Genomic DNA, 20,492 nt, shown 5'->3' on the forward strand with positions numbered 1-20,492 from the left:
CAAAATGGCTGCAGCAGTTTCTTGCATCACACTGTCCTGTCTAAAGAAGAGTTGATCACATGGTCCAGAATTCTAACAGAAGTTCAGAGCTCAGCGTTGCTTGGCTAAGGCCTGGGTTACAGGAACCAATCATTGAGGGATCCATCTCCCTCTAAACTGAATGGCTCTTACACTGTGATGGCAGATGGAATCCCAAAAGAAAACTGTATTCTAATAAGAGGGGAAAAGGGAAATTGGTGTTGAAGAGATAACCAGTGGTGTCCACCACAGCCCTGGAATAATTCAGGCACTGGTCATGCTCTTGAGGACCCACCAGCCTAGCATGGAGACTAATAGGTAATCGATGCCAATATGATGGTATAGAACCAATAACAGAAACCTGTTCAATGTACAGAAGTAACACATAGGAGGAAGTAATTAGCTTGGCTTGAGGGTGTCAGGGAAGGTTCCACAGGACAGTGAATATTTCATCTGTCAGTGGACAAATGGGAGCTCCCCAAAGGACCAGGGAGAATAGCATGTTCCAGAAGATTAGAGTGAATTTGAAGCCCAGCAAATCATTTAATTCTGGCTGGAGAATTAAATAAAGTGAGGGAAGAGAAGCAGATAAGGAAAGTGAGGGAAGAGAAGCAGATAAGGTCAGAGAGCGGGAGGTTCTTGGTGCCCTGCTAAGGAGTCTGGATTCACATGGGTAACTGGGAGCCTTGAGAGGCCTGAAACCTAGAAGTGACATCAGATCTGCATGTTAGACAAGCCCTGGCAATGTTGTCCAGGGAGATTGGAGAGGCAGAATTGGAGACTGGCAGACAAATGAGAAATAATTCATATACATTATAAACACCAAATACAGGTCAGTATGCAAGTACCCAATGAGCAGTGGGTCTTTTGCTCTTCCCCATTAGGTGGTTCACTCTGGCCCTCTGGCATCTGGGGTGGGATGCTGAGGAGTTGTACCATGTGGTCTGCCTTTCACCAACTCCCAGTCTTCTGAGGAAGACCAGCTACACAATTGATGTAAGAGCTAGCTTGTCATATAGGTGGATTCCGTTAGGGCCAGAAGGCACACAGCTGGCAGGGAAGCTCCATGCAGAAGGTGACACATGGCATGGACCTTGGAGGGATTTAGAGTGGGGGTAGAGACAACCGAGTTCTGGAACATCTTGAAAGCCAGATCAATAGAGTCACTTTGGCAGGAGAAGGAAGTTCATATTCTTGATGGCAGCAGACAGAGCCTGGGAAGGACAGAATTATCTAGGAAAGCTGACCTGTGCAGCAGTCCCAGAGAGAACATCTTGACTCCCTTAAGCCAGCGGTCTCAGGCTGGGCAACCCAGAACAAGAGGAGAGGAGTGGGGCATTGAGAGATAGACAGGAGAGCACTCCTTGATGGGACTCCACCTTACCTTCCCATGACTCCCTTAGATGGTAGACTCTTAAAAAAAATATATTTATTTTTTGCAATTGAACCCAGGGCCTCACACGAACTAGGAGAGTGTGCTACCTCCAAGCTGTGTCCTGAGCCCTCCTGTGATTCTGCTTCACTTCTGCCAACAAGTTGTTCTTCATTCTATGCTCACAGCTATTGGTTCCCATTCCTTGGCCCTCATAGCAGCCCCTGCCCTCGTCCTTCCTGCCTGTTCATTTCTCTCTGTCTTTATTTTTGCTTCCTCAAAATCTGGCATAGACTTCCAGGAAGCCAGGCCTGGTTAGCCCTTCCTGGGCACCCTCTCCCTTGTTCCGTGTCCTAAGTTCTTTTCTTGCTTGGTGAGTTCTTCTTAATGAAAGGTGGGATAGGAGTCCTTTAAAGACATTTTACATATATCTGAGAATGGCACCAACCTTCTCAACCCTATAAGACATCACTTGCCCAGGAGGCGAAGTCAGCCTCGTCCACATTCTTAGTATAGGTAAGTAATGACTATGCAATTAGAGAATGCAAAAAATAATGGGGCCCTTTGTTCCTGGATGCTTATTAATATTAGTAAAGAGTATCCCCTTTCCAGTTTGGGAAGTGGGCAGATAATACTTTTGAGCTCCTGTGATTGGCTGTTGGGACTAGGTCTGTCAGAGGATGAGAGAGCCATGAAGAAATCCACTCCATGGCATGGAATGGGAGGGTTCTGGCCAGCATCTTAAAATTCACACCTGCCAGGGCAGCCTTAAAGGAAAGGTATCTTGAAAGTGGATGATAGAATGCTAGAGACGCTGTCCAGCCAATTTAAGTAAAATAATGATAATAGTAATACGTTAATAATGGTTTACCTGTTATATGAATGCAATGAGTACTATACCAAGCCCACCTACCTTATCCATGTTTAATTCTCATAACACCATGAAGTAGGCGCTATCACTCCCATTCCCTTTTTATTTTACACATACACACACACACACACACACACACACACTCTCATACTGGCAATGGGGATTAAACCCCAGGGAATTCTACCATTGAACTACTTCTCCGTGCCCCCCCGCCCCCCTGCTTTTTAAATTTTGTGACAGGGTTTCAGTAAATTGCCAAAGCCCACCTCAAACTTGTGATCCTCCTGCCTCAACCTTCCAGGTTGCTGGGATTACAGGCGTTCGTCACTATGCCCAATTCCCATTCCCATTTTAAATATTAAAACTGCAGCTTAGAGAAGATAGTATCTTATCTGAGGTGGCAGAGATAGGAATTGAGCCTTGATGTGTCTCAAACACTATCATCAGATGCTCCACTGTATCAGCCCGGCAACGCCTGAACAAGACTGCAACTTTAAAATATATACCCAAAAAAAAAAAAAAAAAAACACAACTGCTCCCAATCCTTAATATGTTTAAGAGAGAACCCCAAATCATTTACAAGTGGCTTCATAAGGCATTATATGTATTTTTTGCACCCACTTCTACTATTAGTCTTAGTGTGATTCTGCTTGGCTTTCTTTGCCTGCCATTTCTGATCTGACTTCTGGTCCCTGAATCCTTTCAGACCAAAGTCAGACAGTGGAGACCCAGAGGAGGTGTGGTTGGGTAAGAGAGAGCCAGCCTTAATGGAATTATTTGAAGGGAACCTTTAGCTAAAAACAAGGCTGAAGGAAGTTAGCCATTACCCAAAAAAAACTAGGGGATGGAACCAGGGAGAGATTCTCTGGGAAGACAGACGGTATCCATAGGGAGGAGTCAACATCCCTTCAGATACACTGCTGCGAGGGCTGCATCTGGACGGTTGCTGGGAAACACAGCCCAGCCCTAGTGCTGGGAGGCGATTGGCTGCCCAGTTGCTGGGGCTTTTCTTTGGGCCAATGGTGGAGAGAGGGGCGGTCCATGGGGGGCGTTCAGTGGACTTCTCAACCAGTCATCCTTCAGGGAGGCTGGACTCTGGGTACCATGGCAACAGCCAGCTCGGGTTCATTTGTTTTGTAGATGAGTAATTACTACACAATTAGAGAAAGCTAAAAATAAAGGGGCCCTTTGTTCCTGGCTACTTATTAATATTAATAAAATGGTCTGTCCAGGTCTGTGGTAAACAATGCAAACCTGGGTGCCTGTGTTAGAGGACAACGTGTTTGGGAAAGGTGGTCCAGCCCTGCTTCCCTGTCCCTTTACCCGCATCCCCGGTTCCTCAGCCCTGCTTCCTCCTCTTTTTGGAAGTTATTTCTGAAGTTAACCTGGAGAGGATGGGCTTTCCTGGCCTTGGGGAGAAGAGCTTAGCATCACAGTCTCACACAGGATCTAGAATGCCCTGAAATCAAGGGGTCAGTAAGGCACGGACCCAGGCCACGCCCTCCTCCAAATAAAAGACTAGAAGTATAGCAGCAAAACCAGATAATGGTGGACCAATGTTGGAAGAAACCCCTAGCCAATTTTCCTATTATGTCCCTGCCACATTTTTCTTCTGGCTTTTGTTTATTCAGCTCCAGGTTCATTCAATCGTCTTTTAAAAACCTTCCACTGAAGTAACCAGGATTTCAGAGTCTCCCCTCCCAGCCTCCTCTCCTCCCACCTGTCTTGTAAAGTACATTCAGTTCAGGTTGGGAATGACATGCTTGAGATTTCCCTGTGTTTAGGGATTGTCTCCACTACCCATGTCCTGACCCTCAAGGTCCAAACGGCTGAGAGCTTCTCTTCCTTACAACCCTTCCCCCTAGTAGGGGGAGAGGTTGCCTTTGGATTATCCAGTGAGGATGAAAAATGGCTTTAAAAAAACAGGCAACATAAGTGCATAGAAGAAAGAAGAAAGAGTAGGGGGTCAGAAGACTTCACTCCAGCTCTGCTGCCACCTCTTCAAAATGAGGATTTCAGACAGGGGCGGAGGCATTTCAGCCCTACAGCTCTGCATTGCTGCTGTTTCCAAAGCTCCCAATTTCTTGTCCTTGAGGGTGAAATCAGTGACAATGACAGTGGTTTAAGATCTGAGAGGAGTGATGAGAAAGAAAGCTTTGAGCTTCCAAGTGATAGGAAACTTAGTGGGGATACATTTGGACATAGTCATGCATTGTTTCATGTATAAGGGAATGGGAGGGACCAGATATTTCCAGAATTGTGTGTATCTGATGACTCTATCATCAGATTTCATCGTTACTTGTAGTTGATTGAGACTTTTAAGGTCTGCCTGTCGTTAGTAACAGTGGACCTGTTAGCTGGGCCCAGGAGCACATGCCTGTAATTTCAACTACTTGGGAGATTGAGGCAGGAGGATTACAAGCTCAGGCCTACCTCAGTAACTTAGCATGATCCTGTCTCCAAATAAATAAAAAGGGTGGGATGTCACTCAGTGGTAGAGCACTACCGTTAGATTCAATCTCTAGTACCCAAAAAGGGGGTGGGGGGGATGGAGCTATTAAATAGTTGGTAATGAGCAAATCAGCCCTGAGATTGGAGTCAGTGCAGTAGTTTTGAACTTTGCTGCATGTTAGAATCACCTGGTAAGTTTTTAAATTTCCCTGTGGCCAGGCCACACTGCAGAGCCCTCAAATCAGAATCTGGCTGGGTGGGCCCCAGGCAAGTCCAGTGTGTAACCACAAGCTCAAGTGCCACCTGGTTCTTGCTGAAGGTTGAGCTTCACATCATCTCTGTGACTGTCACTGGCACCCCAGCTTCTTCTAACAGGAGGCAGCGGAGACCTTCCTGCCTGGGTCCGGGATCTCTAGCCCACAGTCTTGGGTCTGGGGTTCTCCTGCCTATCATTGGTATTCAGAGCAGGTCCTGGAAGACCACTGTCCAGGATGGGCTAAAGTGTCTTTGTTCGCATGTGACTTCCCTGCCCGTCTTGAGGATAGGCCTGTGCCGGCTGAGATTCGCAGCATTATAACATGGAACAGGCAGCCTAAAACAACCACAAACAGGGAAGCAGCCGCCCTCCTTGACTGTCTTGACGAATGGGGCTTTTGGTAAGGTCGGAGTTTGTTTGTTATTAAAGACCTAATTAGAAACATGAGAGGAAGCTGAATGGCTCCATGCTTGGCTAATTAGTGACATGTATGCACCCGCTTTGAACTTCAAGGACACAGAGCTATTAGTGCTTACATCAAAAATGGATTAAACTCCTGTGCCTTTGTAATCATTAAAGACGAGCTGCTCAAGTGGAAAGCCTTTTGTACAGGTCCTCAAGGGGCTGTCCCTTGGGCACCCTCCCCACCCTACCCCCTGGCTGCTGGAGCCCAGGGCAGCGAGTCGCTGTTGGATATGACTTTCCAGTCTGGCATCCTCTGAAGCCACAGCCAATAAATGCCAAACCATCCTAGGGTATTCCTTCTCCCCACTGGACTTGCCCTCAGCAGAGGGGAATAGTCTTTTGACACTGAGATCAGCCCTCTCTGTGCCCAACTGGGTCCAGCCACTTTGAGAGAGGGGAACAGGAGTCCAGGTTTGTCCAGGGCTTACTTTCCCTCTCACAGCACCCTTGCCCATCAACAGACGGGGGGCTGTTTGTGCTCTGAAGCTCGTTGATCCTTGGGATGTGACACAGTGGAGGTAGGTCTAGGCCTCAGGAGAGATGAAGTCCCCTTTCACATTTGGCATGCACCACCCAACTTTGAGGAACCCCGGGTCTGATGGAGTACAAGCCCAAGCCCTTGGCAGCTTCCACTCCAAGGTTGGGAAGTTGATTCCTTGTCCTTGAATTTGCCATTTCTCTGGGGCAAAGACCGATCCAACTGAACAGAAGAAACATGTCAGACCATGATCCTGGGAGGGACAGCTCCCTCCCTGTGTAACACAGTGACTTTCATGTTAGAGCTGGGTTCAGGCCTGTCGGAAACAGTGGGTGGCACTGGCTATATTCCCTAGCTTCTCAAACTCTGGATTCCTATTTTAACACACGGGTAATAAAGCCCCACTTAAAAGTTGGGTGAATGAAAACAATGGTGTTCAGTACCTACCAACAGGAACATAGAGGTGCTTGGTAAGTCTGAGTTATTGCAGCCTAGCATCCTCTGAAGCCATAGCTTCTAGAAACTTGGTGCTTCTTGTCTCACTCACTTTCACCTCTCCTACCCCCACGAGTCGGCAGTGTTTCCCTGCCCCATTCTTCTTAACAGCTGCGAGATGACATCTGATTCTTACATAGCTCTTCATCATGATGGAGAATACATTAGGCACATCTCCTAAGTCGGGAGTCCCAGCCTTGGATTTCACAGTGTTTTTAACATTTTTGTAGTGCAGAAAATGTGCACAAGACCTAAGCAAAGATCTGACCCCTCTGGCAGGGGCAGGGATGTGACACTAGGAGTGGGAAATACTGAGCACACAGAAATACAGCAGCACAGGAGAATGGCTGGGCAAAGCCAGACTTGTTTCTTTTGGGAAGTTAGAGAAATGGTTGTGTCTTGAGGACAAAGGCAGTCACCGGGTCAAAGCAAGGGACATTCTCAGAATTGAACTAGGATTGACTTGGAGCCACCAGACTGTTCAAGAGAGATGAGGGAGTTATTTCCAGACACCAGGCTCGGTGTTTCCTTTTGATTCTCAGGGCCCAGGGGGCTGGATGAAGCACAGGCTCTGGGTCACCACAGGTAATGTGCCCAACTGTTGGGTGACTTAATGCAGTGGTACAAGGTTGCTGTGGTTTCTGCTGGATTTTCTTGTCTGCCATTCCTGACAGGTTCTAACCAGTGCAGGCTTGGACCCTCAGTTAACTTAGGGAAGAAGCAGCAGGATGTTCATGTTAAAACTCCCCCTGCTTCAGCCAAACCATAAATATTTGTTAGACAGTTCACACAGCAGGGCGAACTTGCGTGCCAGTGCCAGCCACAGGCTCCATGATGCTCAGGTGGGATCTTGTTCCTGTTCCCTTCCCAGGGTCCCTCTCTCTTCCTCCTAGAAACCTGCAAACTAGCTCAGCCCCTAGGTTCCCTGGGAGCTTGGAGAAATAAGAACCTGAGGTTGGTTCCAGAAATTTCTTTCTCTGTTCTCATGATAAAAAGCCTGGTTTCTTTGACCACCAGGCCCAGTCCACTGAAGGTTGTTGTATCCCCAGGATTTATACCATGAGCAGTTGGCCATCAGCCACTGATCTCCATCTTCTGCTCACCCACCTTCCCAACCAGCCCATCCAGAGCCCACGCAGCATGGTTCTTTGTGAGCATGAGGCACGCTCACAGACCCTGATCAGGGCTGATAACCAAAAAGCATCAAGGAGTAAAGAGAATGCTGTATCTCAATGTAAAGTATATCATCCTGGCCACAAAGCCTTCCTCAGATGGGTCCGTTCTGGATGTTTCCACTGACACTGCTCTGAATGGTAGTGAGAATCCCCGGCTTTACCACCACTGTGATATGGGAGGGCTTTAGAATTGACTGTTAGTGAAGTTAGCTCTTGAGGGTTGGGCAAGGTGTGACTTCACCAGAAGCTAAGATCTTCCTACAAAAGAATTAGCCACAAGTCTTAGGTTCTCATGCCCAGTTTCCTTCTTGAGACCTGCTGACATCGATTGGCAGGCATCAACACTAACCACGGTGGTCTGAACTGGGCTAAACTTTGAGAAAACAAGTGGACACTGAAGTCTTATAAGATGGGCATCATTGTAACCACGTTTGGACCATCACATGCTCTTGAGTGCCCTGTCTGCGCATGAGTGAGCAGATTCTCACTGTGTCCCATGCAGTGTGAAGATGAGCCACGCATCCATGGGTACACCAGGACTGGCATGATGTCATCACCAGGCTGAGTTTGCTCTTCTCTATAACATACCCGTTCACATATGGAGACCATGGAAAAGCAATACCCACACCTTGCTTTCTTAACCCCCGCCCCCATTTGAAAGTATTCTTCCCTTTCTCTTCTGAAATTGCCTGAATTTCAGCAGAGCTTTAAAAATATATTGTGGATAAAATTGATTGTCCCTGCATCTGGGTCCCTGAACTGATTTGATTTTAATTTAGCATGTCATACCATTTCCCCAGGTTGGACAAATTGCTGGCCTTCGCTGTCTGTCTCTCCTACCTTCAGGCTAAGCTCTAAAAGGAAAGCTCGAGCCAAGGATCCCTGGGACATAGTGGTCGGCAGACTTCTGCTTTGCTCTGCGTGAGACCTGCTGTGAAAATTTACAACTGAGTGTTGTCCTTCCGTGATAGGCTTATCTTTCTTTGCTGACCCTTGGCATTTGCCCATCTGCCTTCAGGGGTTGCAGTAAGGAGACTACAGAGTGGGGTCTCCAACTCTGTTCCCCGGGAGGACCTGGGGCTGTTCAGCAGTCATTCTTCAGAGCCCTCAAGGAGTGGCTGTCCATTGAGAAGGACTTGTGAAGGTCCCTGCTGTCAACAGCTACCAGGCGCTGTGGACGCAGCATCCACGGGGTGTCCAGTATTGTAGGGGAATAGAGGGGGGTCACACTTGCTTCAGAGACTATGCGTCTGATCGGGAACATTGGGTTCTGCAAGAACCTTGGTAACTCCACATCGCCCACCTCGGGGAGTTCCTTGCTAATAGGGAGACAGTACTGCCATTGTAGAGTTTCAGGCCAAGGTAAACATAGAACGAGATATAGACAAGATGAAGGCCAAGGTGAGTGCCAGAGGGGGCCATGACTTTAATTAGTTTCTTTAATTTCTCTAAAACAAACAAAATCCCTAAAATCCAGTTTGATGGATTAACACAGCCCCTGTCCTCTAACACTGTCACACAGACTTATGACCTTACCTGCCCTCCGTCATCCATTCCATTGGGAACTGGGGGCCCAGAACAGGGGCCATGACACCAATCAGCCCAGACTCCCTTCTGCTTGACTCAGAAATGCAGAGTGTAATTAATTTTGTTTTGGCAGCACGTTCCCTTCTGCCTTGGACCTACAGAGGTTGGACCCTCCATTGCAGTGGCCTCAGCCTAAGCAGCATGGGCTGGCTGGGCAGGGAAGAGGCTCTCTCCTAGAAAAGTGCTGGGGGCCACCAGGGTCCCAGTGAAACCTGGTGGCAGTAGATGATTCATAAAGCCTGTGACTGAAATTGTCTAGGGCTGGCCATGCCTTTGGGAAAATGTGAGACCCACCAAACTAGGAGCCTGGCCTCAGGCTAGAACTCAGTGGACCCCTGGCTTGTCACACTTTTGTGGGCTAAACTCATCTGGAGAGGATTTTGTCACAGTCACTTTCTCTGGATCACTAATAGTCAGTTTTCAGGTCTTAGTACCAGAAGTGCCCTTCAGGGGTACCCCCCACCCCCCAGGATTCTTGGCTCTAGCTTTTTGCCTAAGATATTTAGAATGGATACAGAGATGTCTAGACTTCCACACCCTTCCTAGACCTACAGTGAAGCTATTCTGACTCCCGCCACGTCCCCACCTCAAGGACTAACTTCACCCTCAGTCCAGCCCCTGTAACCACAGGTAGGCAGAACCACTTGCAGACTCTGCCACCTGGTCAGCACACATCTCCCCTGGCTCTTTTATAACCCTGGAGGAAGGTGCCCACAAATTTTGGTCTAACTCCTACAGGTGAGCGTCTGACTACAGCACCCATCTCTGTTAAAGTCTCCAGGATAAGATTCTTAGACCTTCCTAGGTCAGCTCTCCAGCGTTGCCTTGGTGGACAGGAAGCTCCTCCTTCTAGTCAATGTAAAGTGCCTCCAACTTTCATTCAAATGCATTTCCTCTTGCTGTCCTCCGTGAGATTTAGTGTCCTTGCTTTCCTCTCCCTCCCCCATCCCAGGAGTCCTTCCTTCAGGTCCAAGATGATTAAATGCATGAAGCGGATGAATTGGATCTTTTTGTAAATCACCTCCTGATTTGTACGGCAAGTGAATTGCATTTTCCTGTATCAGATTTTCCTAGATCTGCATATGGGACCTGCCTTGCTGGGCTCTGCATACACAACTATTTCAAAAATAGGTGTATCTGTTTTAAACTTGACAAGTCACAGAGCACTTTCTCTTCTTTACTCTCGCAGCAGCCCAGAGAGCCACGCTGAATAAGGCAGATGTCACTCACACATTACAAACAATGGCACGGGCTGCAGGGGCTCGGACCAAGGCACATAGCTGGAAGGACAGGGCCAGGGTCACACACAGGTCTTCTGACTCCAAGTCCAGTGCCCCCTTTCTCTACACCGTAGCCACCTCCTAAGACTACTGCCTGGACTGGGAAAGCCCAGAGGATGCTGGGCGGTTGGGGTGTGGGGTTTAGAGGGAACTTGCCCAGGATTAGGCTGTTGCTGTGGACACTGCCCAGAGCCTCTGATGGAGGAATGAGCCCCCAAATGGCCAGCCTGGTATAAGGCTTGTCCCAAGCCACTTAACACTCACAGCTTATGTTGCAGAAATGCCAAGGTGTTTGTAAGACATTACCCTCTTCTGGGACAGACGTTTTAATATCCAGTTTCTAAATCTCAACACTGTTTATTCAACAGTATTTACTTCTTCCCTACACACACACACACACGCACACGCACACGCACACGCACATGCACCCTAGCAGAGCAGTAGACAAGGTGCCCTTGACCATTAAGAGTGATGTTCTGTCCTCTTTCAAACCTGAAACTAGTATATAGGACCGATTCCAGCCACTCAAAATGAGTCTTGGTACTCAGAGGAAGGTACCTTCCCTTTAAGACCTTGAGAATTGACTGGAGGGCGGTTTGCACAAAAAGCACCCTCAAGGCAGAGGCTTGGCTATAGGAGGCTCTCCAGGAGAGGGGGTCCTTGATGACCCCCTTTACCATGTAGCCAGCCAGTGTTCAACACGTGAAATTACACTGACTTCTGGAAGAAGAAAATAGCGTTGTCCCTGATGCCTTCCCACATCTGACAGGGGGAACAGTACTGACAAGTTTATGTGCCAACTGTCCATCCTCATTCTCTATCAGCCAGAGCCGTTGTCTTTTGAGACTTCCCAAAGATGCACGGATTTGCAGATGGCTTGTCTGGGGACTTTAGCATGCTCCCTGGGGCATGGTTCTTCTGCCACAAAGAGACAGGTAGGTGGTGACTGTGGAGCCTGGAGACGTCGTTCCTGGGTGTCCAGCCCTTGAGTTGCAGTTTCCACTGTCCCTGGAGGAAACCCAGCCATAGCTAGCGCTGATTGCCTGCCCACTGCGCCCTCTGCTGGGGACCCAGTGGCCCAGTCTCCCGCCCCTGGCTTGGGGAGATTTGCAAGGTGACTTTGGGCTGGGTTGTGATGAGCAAGTGCATAATAAAATGGGACTTGGGGGTTTAAAAGCTGCATTCTAATACGGTGCCTTCTCCACGGTGATTTTAGTGTCATTTGATGGAAGATGACTGAGCAGGGAGGGGTGATCCAGGCCTGAGATGAGCCGCTCATTATGAAATTCCCTTCAGGCGCACTCCTAGACTCCAGGCCTCTGCACACACAGAGGTTGCCAGGGATGGCATCCCACCAAGTCCTCTTGCCTTCTGAGCCTCTGGAGAGGGGCATCTCTGGACAGCATGCTGCATCCTGTCTCCAGGGCTGTTTGCTCTGGCTGGATTAGTATCTGGGGGCCTTTCCCTGCTGGAAGGAGTCAGCACCAAAACCTCCCTTCTCACCACCTCCTAGACAGGTGGTCCTGCCCAGCATCTTCCTGGATCTGCATCCCAACCGAGGTGAAAAAAGCTGAAGAATGTTCTTCTTCATCTCACACTGTGCCTCCCAACCCCACCCCATCCTCTTATCCTGAAACAGAACAGGGTAGTTTGCTCTTTGTAGATGGAGGAGTTCTGCTGCCTGGGAAACCAGAAGTCCACCATCTGGGCTCCTTACATTTTCCTGAGCCCAGGAAGTGGGGGGAGAAAAAAAAAAGAGTGTTCTACCAAGATAAGACCACCTTTTGAATATCTCGGCTTGATATTTGCCTCCATGAGTGAGAAGGGCCAAATGTTATCTGCAAGTTTAATCTTCTATATTCAAACATCCCAGTCCCCTTTGTCTGCCAGCCCATTTCCAAATAAGCCACTCACTTGCTCTAAGCTGTAATATTTTGTTTTTTCTTTCTCTCTAACCTCTTCTCTCCATCAGCCTGTTTATTCATTTCTGGGCTGCAGCTTCAAAGGGGCTCACCTTGGGGCTTCCAAAGGCAACAGTTTCCGTTTTTCTCTGCTGAGTCAGGAGCCAGGCTCGGCTTGGTTTGGTCTCCTTTGTGTCTTCAAGTCCCCACTCAGTCTTTTGCCAGCCTGGCAGTGGGGGTATCATCGGTCTCTTCCCACACCTGTGATAAGTGGGTGACGGTCAATCCACTTGCGGCTCTTCATAGCCCCAGGAGAAGGGAAGGCCTTTGCAAGGCCCCCAGGCAAGAGCGACTCTGCTGTCCACTTCAGATGTTCTTTCCTTCTGCCCTGGAAGGCAGCTGTCAGGGACAGAGGGGATGCCAAGAGAGGCAGAGGGAGAAGCGAGCCTGCAGCCTTGTGGAACCAAAGATGTGTAGGTGTGTAATGCTCAGACTGTCCATTTTTTCCAGTCTGTTGCCCAAAAGTGGCCAGCCCCAGACTCACCTTGAGGTTTAAATGAGAACTTACTTTTACCATTAAAACAGGTTTGTTGTTTTTTGTTGTTGTCTTTTTTTTTTTTTTTTTTTTTTCTATTTTGGAAATGACATTTCAACTACTAAGGGGAAATAAAGATGAGATCAAATGAACCTGGTTGACAGGCCGTGCCTCTCTTCAGGAAGGGCATGAAGGGATTTGGGGGAGACAGAGGGAGGGGTCTGAGGCAACATCACGCTCTGCCCCACCCCCTGCCCCCAGACACAACCTGCCACTCTCCAGGTGTGTGGGTGTCAGGTCTGCCCTCTGTCAAAAAGGTGCGTTCCAAGCTTTCTTTTTCTCAGTCTGGAGCTTACACCTGAGGATAACTAAAAGAGCAGGCTTTTTGGACAGATAAGCTTTAGCTGTAAATTGGTTCAGTTGGTATGCTGCATTCATACTTCTTTGTCTTTTTTTTTTCTTTAAACAAAAGGAAAAAAAGTTTAAATCCCCCCCTTTCCTTCTCCTGCAGGAGGTGAGTGTGTGGGTGTCCTGTAGGACCATTGTCTCCACCCCAGCTTTAGCCCAGCCTTCAGGTTACCATCTCCCCATCCCCTCCCTCCATCCCTGCTCTCCACCCCAAAAGGGAACCCTCTGTCGCCATCATTACCGTTACGTTAAGATGCCCGAATTCTCCATGACATATCCCATCCTCCGACCACTTCAATATTAATGACTTTCATGCAGGGATATAAATGGGAGGGGTGGGAAAGGAGGGAGTAGCCAGTATGGGGAGGGGGCGGGCGGGAGGGATGCAGAATGGAGATCTTTTTTTGTCTTTTTTTTTTTTTTTTTTAACAAATTTGTCATTTAATGGATCCAAAAGAAAAAGAAAGAAAAATGAAACATACACATAAAAAAAATTTTAAATCCCCTCCCCAAAGATTTTTTTTTTTCCTGGACACAAATTGCTTTGTTTCCTGTCACGTTTTAATATCAATATTAACACAATGTGTAGTCTAAAACTAGTTCCTTTGTAGTTTGCATGGGATGTGAATGCTGTCTCAACGTGCCCAAATCTAGAAGACTGCATGAGCGTCAGTTCAGATGTGAAAAAAAAAAAAATCTCTCTCTCTCTCTTTTCTCTCTCTCCTCCATATATATCTCTATTTCTATTGTGATAATTTGGCGGGCAGTGAAGCACCTCCGGTTGGTTGCCGTAGTGTGTTGAATGATCGTTTTTTTCTTCTCTATTTTTGGAGCTCCAAGCTTCTTAGTAGTAGCCTGGGCTGAGTATTCTTGAGTCCCTGCTCATGTTTTCGCATGGCCTTGGTTGAGTGTTAGAAGTTGGGCCTCAGCTGTTTTTCTCGAGTGTTTGGCTTGTAATGATCGGTGCATGCCTGGCTTCTGGCCTCATACCCAGCTCTATTCTCTGCACACCAGTCCTGAATAGCTACAGTGCTCAACCGAATTTTGGCGCGCCCGCTTCCCCGGCAGGCTCCAACCCGGCGCGGCCCGGAGGCTTCCCCGGGGCCAACAGCCCAGGACCTGTCGCCGATCTCTATGGCCCTGCCAGCCAGGACTCCGGAGTGGGGAATTACATAAGCGCGGCCAGCCCACAGCCGGGCTCGGGCTTCGGCCACGGCATAGCTGTAAGTACCTGCCTTCCTGCCCTCCTGCTTCCCGCTACCTGCTACCTGACCAACTCCTTGTAGTCCATGGGGAGGAAAGTCCAGAGTTAGGGGCAGAGGAGAGCACAAGTGGGTCCCCATCAAGGGTCACGCCAGCTACCGAGGGCTAAAACTGCTCTGTCTAGACATATTCCGAGTACCTCCCGGGTGTCCCGGTGATGGAATGGAAAATACGTGGGTAGTTCAGATTGGTGTCACCACTCCACCACCTGCAGCCCTTGCCACCTTGACCACTTGAGCCTCCCGTCCCTGGCTGCAGAACGAGAATAGTTTACCTCCCTCCACACATGGGTTGACAGTGAGCAGAAATAGTGTGCATCCCGGGCTGGCACATAGTAGGTCCTCAGTGTCTAGCCATCCCCTCACATCAGGGGCAGCGACCTCAGTCGGCAGAGTTCCCAACTGATGTCCAAGGGCATCTCTGGTGCCTGGGAGGTGGGATGGGGGGCGAGCCCCCTCCCAGGCCGTTTCTTTTGCTAACATTTCTTACAGTTTCCAGGTTCCAAGTAAGTTCCCATTTGCGTTCATAGCTGTGGCCCCCCGAAGGCCAGATGCATTTGATATTTGTAATGCTCTGTGGTTCTATAATCTGACTAATCCAGGCAATGGAAATTTGCTTAACAGATTTGCATGCTGTTTTCAGATTGTATTGTTCTTTTCCCTCCTGGTGTGTGAGCATGAATGTGCCTGAGCTCGCTGTCCCTTCCATTTTGGAAACAGAAAACAGCCCAGCCCCTGCCTTAGCCAGCCTCTGCGTTTTGGAGGCAGTTTGGTTTTGAGCTGAGATGGGAGTGACTGCGGTCCCAGGTCACGTCCCTGTCAGACTTCACATGTGGGAGAGAGCAGGCAAGCTTTGCCTTAGGGGCCGCGCTGGGGAGAACAGAGCCTGTGCAGACAGCCTGGGGCGCCCGGGTGGCCCCATCCATGCCCCTGGCATTGGGAGCCCCCACTTCACATGCACTTGCGCAAACACTCTCATACACACATTTTCTCTCCCTCTCCCTCTCTTTCTGTGTCTCTTACACACACACACATCTGCCAGCCCTGGCCTGTGTTGCCTGGGTCCTTGTTTAGTTCCAGTCCCAAGCCACTATCACTTGAGTCAGTAGTTTGATAAGTCTAATCCCTTCGGATCAACTGTAATACCAAATCCAGAACGTTATTATTCAGCCCAGAGCTGCATCAATTTGGGGAACCGTCTATCACCACTTAGAACACGACTCATTTCCATTTTCAGTGTCCAGAAACACAGACCCTGTTTGTTCCTGAAAACCTGGGTCTTTGGACCTGTGTGCTGCAGTGATTTCTCTGAAATAAGCCACATAGCTACATGGTTTGTCTGCACTGGGATTTCTTCTCCCCAGCTTGAGCCATCGGGACCGTGGGCAGAGACTCTTATCTTTGCCTTTTGGGGTCAGGGCCCCCATGCCCTCATTTTGGGCATGAGCCCCACTTTCCCACTACCCACCCACCCCCCCTCCCCCCGGAATCTGGCTCTTGGTTTCCCGTGGGTAAGCAGACAGGCTGGGGTGGGGGTCTGTGGGGGAGGGAGGGACTGGAGCTGGAGGGGATGTCATCCTGGCCCCTCATGGCACGGTGTCTCAGAATTACATATTCATGCTGGCAACCACAGACTAGTCCTAGAGATAATTTTCTTTCCAGAATATGACAATCTGTTCCCATGTATAGCGCACTGATGACCTTAACAATTGTGCAATTTTAGGGACCTTTGATTGCAACGGCCTTTACAAATGGATACCATTGAGCAGGTGCTTTCGTTGCCATCTCACTCTGAGGTATTACCGTCTCTGCCTTGTGTCTCCGCCCTGCCGGCGTGTCCGTACATGTATATGCACCGGTCATACATGTATGCGCATGCCCCTGTCTCATCACATCAACATCTCTTCTCCTCTTTCTGGACCCCTTTTCAGGGGGGTGGGGGCAAGAACAAGTGCAGTCTTTTAATCTCTCATCCCTTCCTCCAGCTTTTAATCATGACCTCACCTTCCTTTTTTTAAATTTCTCTCTCTCCCTCTCTTTGTTTTTTTGTTTTTTGGTTCTTGAGTTGGTTCCTTCGATTCCGTTTCTGTATCTTTCCAACCCTCATCTTTCTCTGTCTTGAAATACAATCAAGAGTGTGGGAAACTGGAAGGTGATTTCGTGCTGTGCCCATCCCAGGGGGATGGAGGCAGGGAAACTGGACTTCTGCCAGACCTGGGGGCAGGAGATGGGGACCAGGGCCACTCCCGAAGGTCCTGTGAGCTGACCTTGTTGGTGACTGGGCCCTTTCAGCTCCCCAGGGCTCTCTGGGGCTCAGCCAATGGGATTCATGCAGTCAAACAGCCAGACTCCATCTTTTAGTGAAAAGAAAACATTTTTGCCAGTAACTACTGAGTAATTATCCAGATTACCGCACGAAAAGCAAATTAAATTAACGACATCACCTGCATAACATGGATTTGGATCCCTGCCAGTTTCCTAACCTTTTAAACTGAGCTCAAGTTAATTAAACATTTTTTAAATCACTTTGATGGGGATATGGAGGGGGTGGGACAGAGGAGTGGGAGGTCGGGGTGGGCAGTGAGCAAGCCTCCTGCCACATTCTCCAAAAATGAGTGTCTGTCATTCTTGGGAAGAACACTAAACAGGGAGAGGGGTTGTCCTGGTGAAGTAATAGATGTGTGCTGTGGTAGCACATGAGGTGGTGGGGGGTGTTGGAACATGGGTCAGTCTTCTCAGAAGTGGGAGGACAACAGCTGAGGCCTGGGAATGAGTTCCACTCGGAAAATCCCACTGGCACATAGGTCTTTCATTCTTGGAGTGGGGCAGAAGAAGTCTGAATTGGGTCTTGGGTGGAGTGTGATTGCTCCCAGCCCTAAGTCAGACGGGACTTGGTCTGGTGGGACAAGTTGGGGACCAGTTGAGTTGAGCTCCACGAATCTCTGGATTTCTCTCATGTTGCTGCTAAGGAATCACCTCAACTAACGCAGCTGCCTCTCTTAACCCAATAAGCCATGTGTGTGACTTCTCCCCCGCCCTTACCTCCACTTCCCTTCGAGCACTGACCCAGGCATTGCTGGCCAGAGCCAGAGGCCACTAACAGTTTGAAGGAGAGCTTCTTGCTACTAATTAAGCTGGGTTTGGGGGCCCAGAAAGGTTCCTCTGAGAGCAGGGAGGACTGATAGGTCCCTGGACTCTGGGGGTCGAAAGGAGCTCTAGCCCCCTGTGAAGTCAGATGAAGAGGGAATTAAACGACAGGCGGGGGGGCGCAGCAGAACCTTGACTGAGCCAGTTGCTGAGGCTGCTGGTCCTCCCCCCTCCCTTCCTCCCTCAGAAGGGGAGTGCAGACCTCCTCCCCCCAGCCCCCTCCAAGGGGAAGGCGGAAGTCAGCTCACCTCCCTCACCCAGCCCTAGCACTCAGTTTCCAAAGAAGGCTGAAGTAGCCAAGAGAGTGGAGGCAGCAGCCCGCCCCTTCCAGAAGGAACTCAGTGAGCCAGTCGAGACCCAGGGTCCCACCGTGGCCATTAGGGGCTAGCCAGACACACACTTTGTCCTCAGCAGGGGTGCCCTTCTGACTTTTGGTGCTATCCACAGAAGAGGGGCCCAAACCCACAGTCAGTTCAGGGAAACCCAGTTAGCAAGTCTGTGAATGCTCGACCCAGTTTTGGCCTCCTGAAGCAGGTTGTTTGTTGTATATTTTGTTTTTTTGTTTTTCGTTTTTTTGTTTTTTAAGTATCCTGACCTTCAATCCCTTGGTATATAATACAATTTTTTTTTTTTTTTTTAGTATACATTTGCACTTTCTGTTATCTATGGGTATCTACTAAAGGCAGAAGTTATTCTTTACCATTTAGTTTTGAAAACAAGTTAAAAAAAAAAAGTATCTAGTTAATGTGCAGTTGGATCAGCTAGCTGGAAACCCAGCGTGACCCTTATACTGCCTTGACCACAAGAAGCCACCCGTCCTGTAGCCCATCAGCAGAATGAGTGGCAGAGCTGCCCTCTCCTGGGCAGCAGGCGTGGCTTTGACTCAGATTTCCATCTCAGGAAGCTGTTAGCCAGCCCTTGTCACACATGCTCAGTTACCCAGCCTAGACCTTTGGAAGCGCGTAGTTGAAGTGTTGGAGTAAATCACATCCTTGCCTGACCCTTCTTCTCTCTCCTCCCACCCCTGCCCTCTGCTCTCTTCGGGACACTCCTGACCTTCCTGGCCCTGCAGAGCATACCTGGATGTCCAGGCAAGACTGGGCGAAGTTTCTGAGTGGCCCTTTGTTTAGGTGATGTCCTCAGACCTGGACCCCCACAGCCTCACTCCTCATCCCAACCAGAGATGGCTCACTTCGGATCGAGGGTTGACTACATCTCATCTCACGAATCTGCTGTAATATACGACAACAGCTTTTAAATGTGTATATAACCCATGATTTTGGTTTGGTTTTTGTTTTTGTTTTTCTTGATGGTTTCCCTTCCCCTTCTCTTTTCCCCGCCTCCTTTTAAATCTCTTTCAATCACATTTGGTAGTCATTTTGACTTAGTCCAGTAGTCACCTAGCTTGAATATCTAGTCAAAAGCTAACCATAGTATAATTGTTATATTAAGGAGTTATTTTTTTTTCTTAAATTTTTTTTTTTTTTTTTTTTTTTTGCTCGTTTTGATTCTGTTCTCACTTTTAAAGGATGCTGAGATGGTGATGTTGCTCTCCATATTTTGGTACCAATTCCGAGACTATGAATTTTCAGGTGGAACTTTAGCACACACTGAAGCTTGTTTTGAGGTGGGGAGCGGGAGGTGGGCGTAAACTTTCTATTTTGCGTTGTAGAAGAAGTGAGATGTAGTAGGCTAATTAACAGACTCTCTAGCGGTTCTTTTTTTGTGATGTCTCTTTGTTAACCTAAGTATCTCTATTTTCGGCAATAAGGTAAGGACGACCATGTTTTGAGTGTCCTCCTTTTCTATAAGTGCTTTTTTTCTGTTGAAAGAGGTCATATTATAAGGTTTTTTGAAATTGTGAATTCTAAAAAAAAAAAAAAAAAAAAAGAAACGTTGTAAATACAATTCCATTAACTACATAGAAACTATTAAGAAAGAGAGAATCAAAAATATTTTTGTGAGGGAGTCAGTCCCAGGCAGTTTGATGCTCTGGAAGGAGGAGGGGAGGGAACGTTGACTAAGTCCGGTACTGAGACTGAAGAACACCCAGCTGCCAGGACGACCCCGGACAAGTGAGGGCGCTGTCGAGCTCTGTCGTCAGCGTGACAGACCTATGAACTGTACTAGTATCCTACCAGCCTATCAACCTCTCTGTCTGTGCACAGCTTCAGATGTTACCGTCTAGCTAGATTTTTATTTAAAATATGAAAAACTGCTTTTCCCAAGACGTTTTTTAAAGACAAAGCTACAATTTTAATATTTAACATATTTAAAGTTTCAAAGCACACCTGTTTGGCTTGGGGGGGGGGGGGTAGGGGAGGGGACATTCTTTTTCAGTCTTAATTTTTAAATATTTGATCATTTTCTATCGTCCAATCATTTCAGCACCTCCAAACGTTCCTAGGACCCTCTGCCTCTCTCCTCCCCCTCCCCGCTGACCCCAGCCCCAGATCTGGGGGCCCCTGGGCCAGGAGTGGATACGCCTGCATGAATACAACCTTTTCTCCATTCACTTTCTATTTACAAATTAGGAAAGCAACCTTTTGGTTTATATATTTTTTTTAATACCTCAGTGCTGCAAGTATCACCAGAGAGGCTATGGAAGAATTTTTTTTTAATTTATTGTAGATGTAAACAGAATTTTAAAAATAAAAAGTATAAACATCACTGCACTGTGACTGGTGGGAAAAACTGACAGTTTCCTGTTTGCACATGTTTAACATTTGGCTGTTATAATATATGGTCCTCGGTTGGGGAAAGACACTTATGATGAAGGATATTTTTTAAT

At 48.2% G+C, this 20,492-nt stretch overlaps 1 protein-coding gene across 4 annotated transcripts in view; it reads left to right on the forward strand.

Annotated features, from left to right (window-relative positions):
- MSI2 (musashi RNA binding protein 2) overlaps positions 1-19,595 on the forward strand; it is a 371,748-nt gene extending 352,153 nt beyond the window's left edge. The window contains exons 12-14 of one of the 4 annotated variants that reach the window (XM_079131458.1): positions 14,307-14,515; positions 16,278-16,350; positions 18,774-19,595. In XM_079131458.1, the coding sequence (XP_078987584.1) occupies positions 14,307-14,515; positions 16,278-16,319 (251 nt within the window). In that variant the 3' untranslated portion in view covers positions 16,320-16,350; positions 18,774-19,595. The remainder of the gene's footprint in view (positions 1-14,306; positions 14,516-16,277; positions 16,351-18,773) is intronic. The other 3 variants (XM_079131460.1, XM_079131459.1, XM_079131461.1) reach the window with 3 other exon arrangements.
- The last annotated feature ends 897 nt before the right edge of the window (positions 19,596-20,492 follow it).

This window comes from Sciurus vulgaris, assembly GCF_902686455.1.
Source record: "Sciurus vulgaris genome assembly, chromosome: 3".
In the NCBI taxonomy this organism is placed as follows: Eukaryota; Metazoa; Chordata; class Mammalia; order Rodentia; family Sciuridae; genus Sciurus; species Sciurus vulgaris.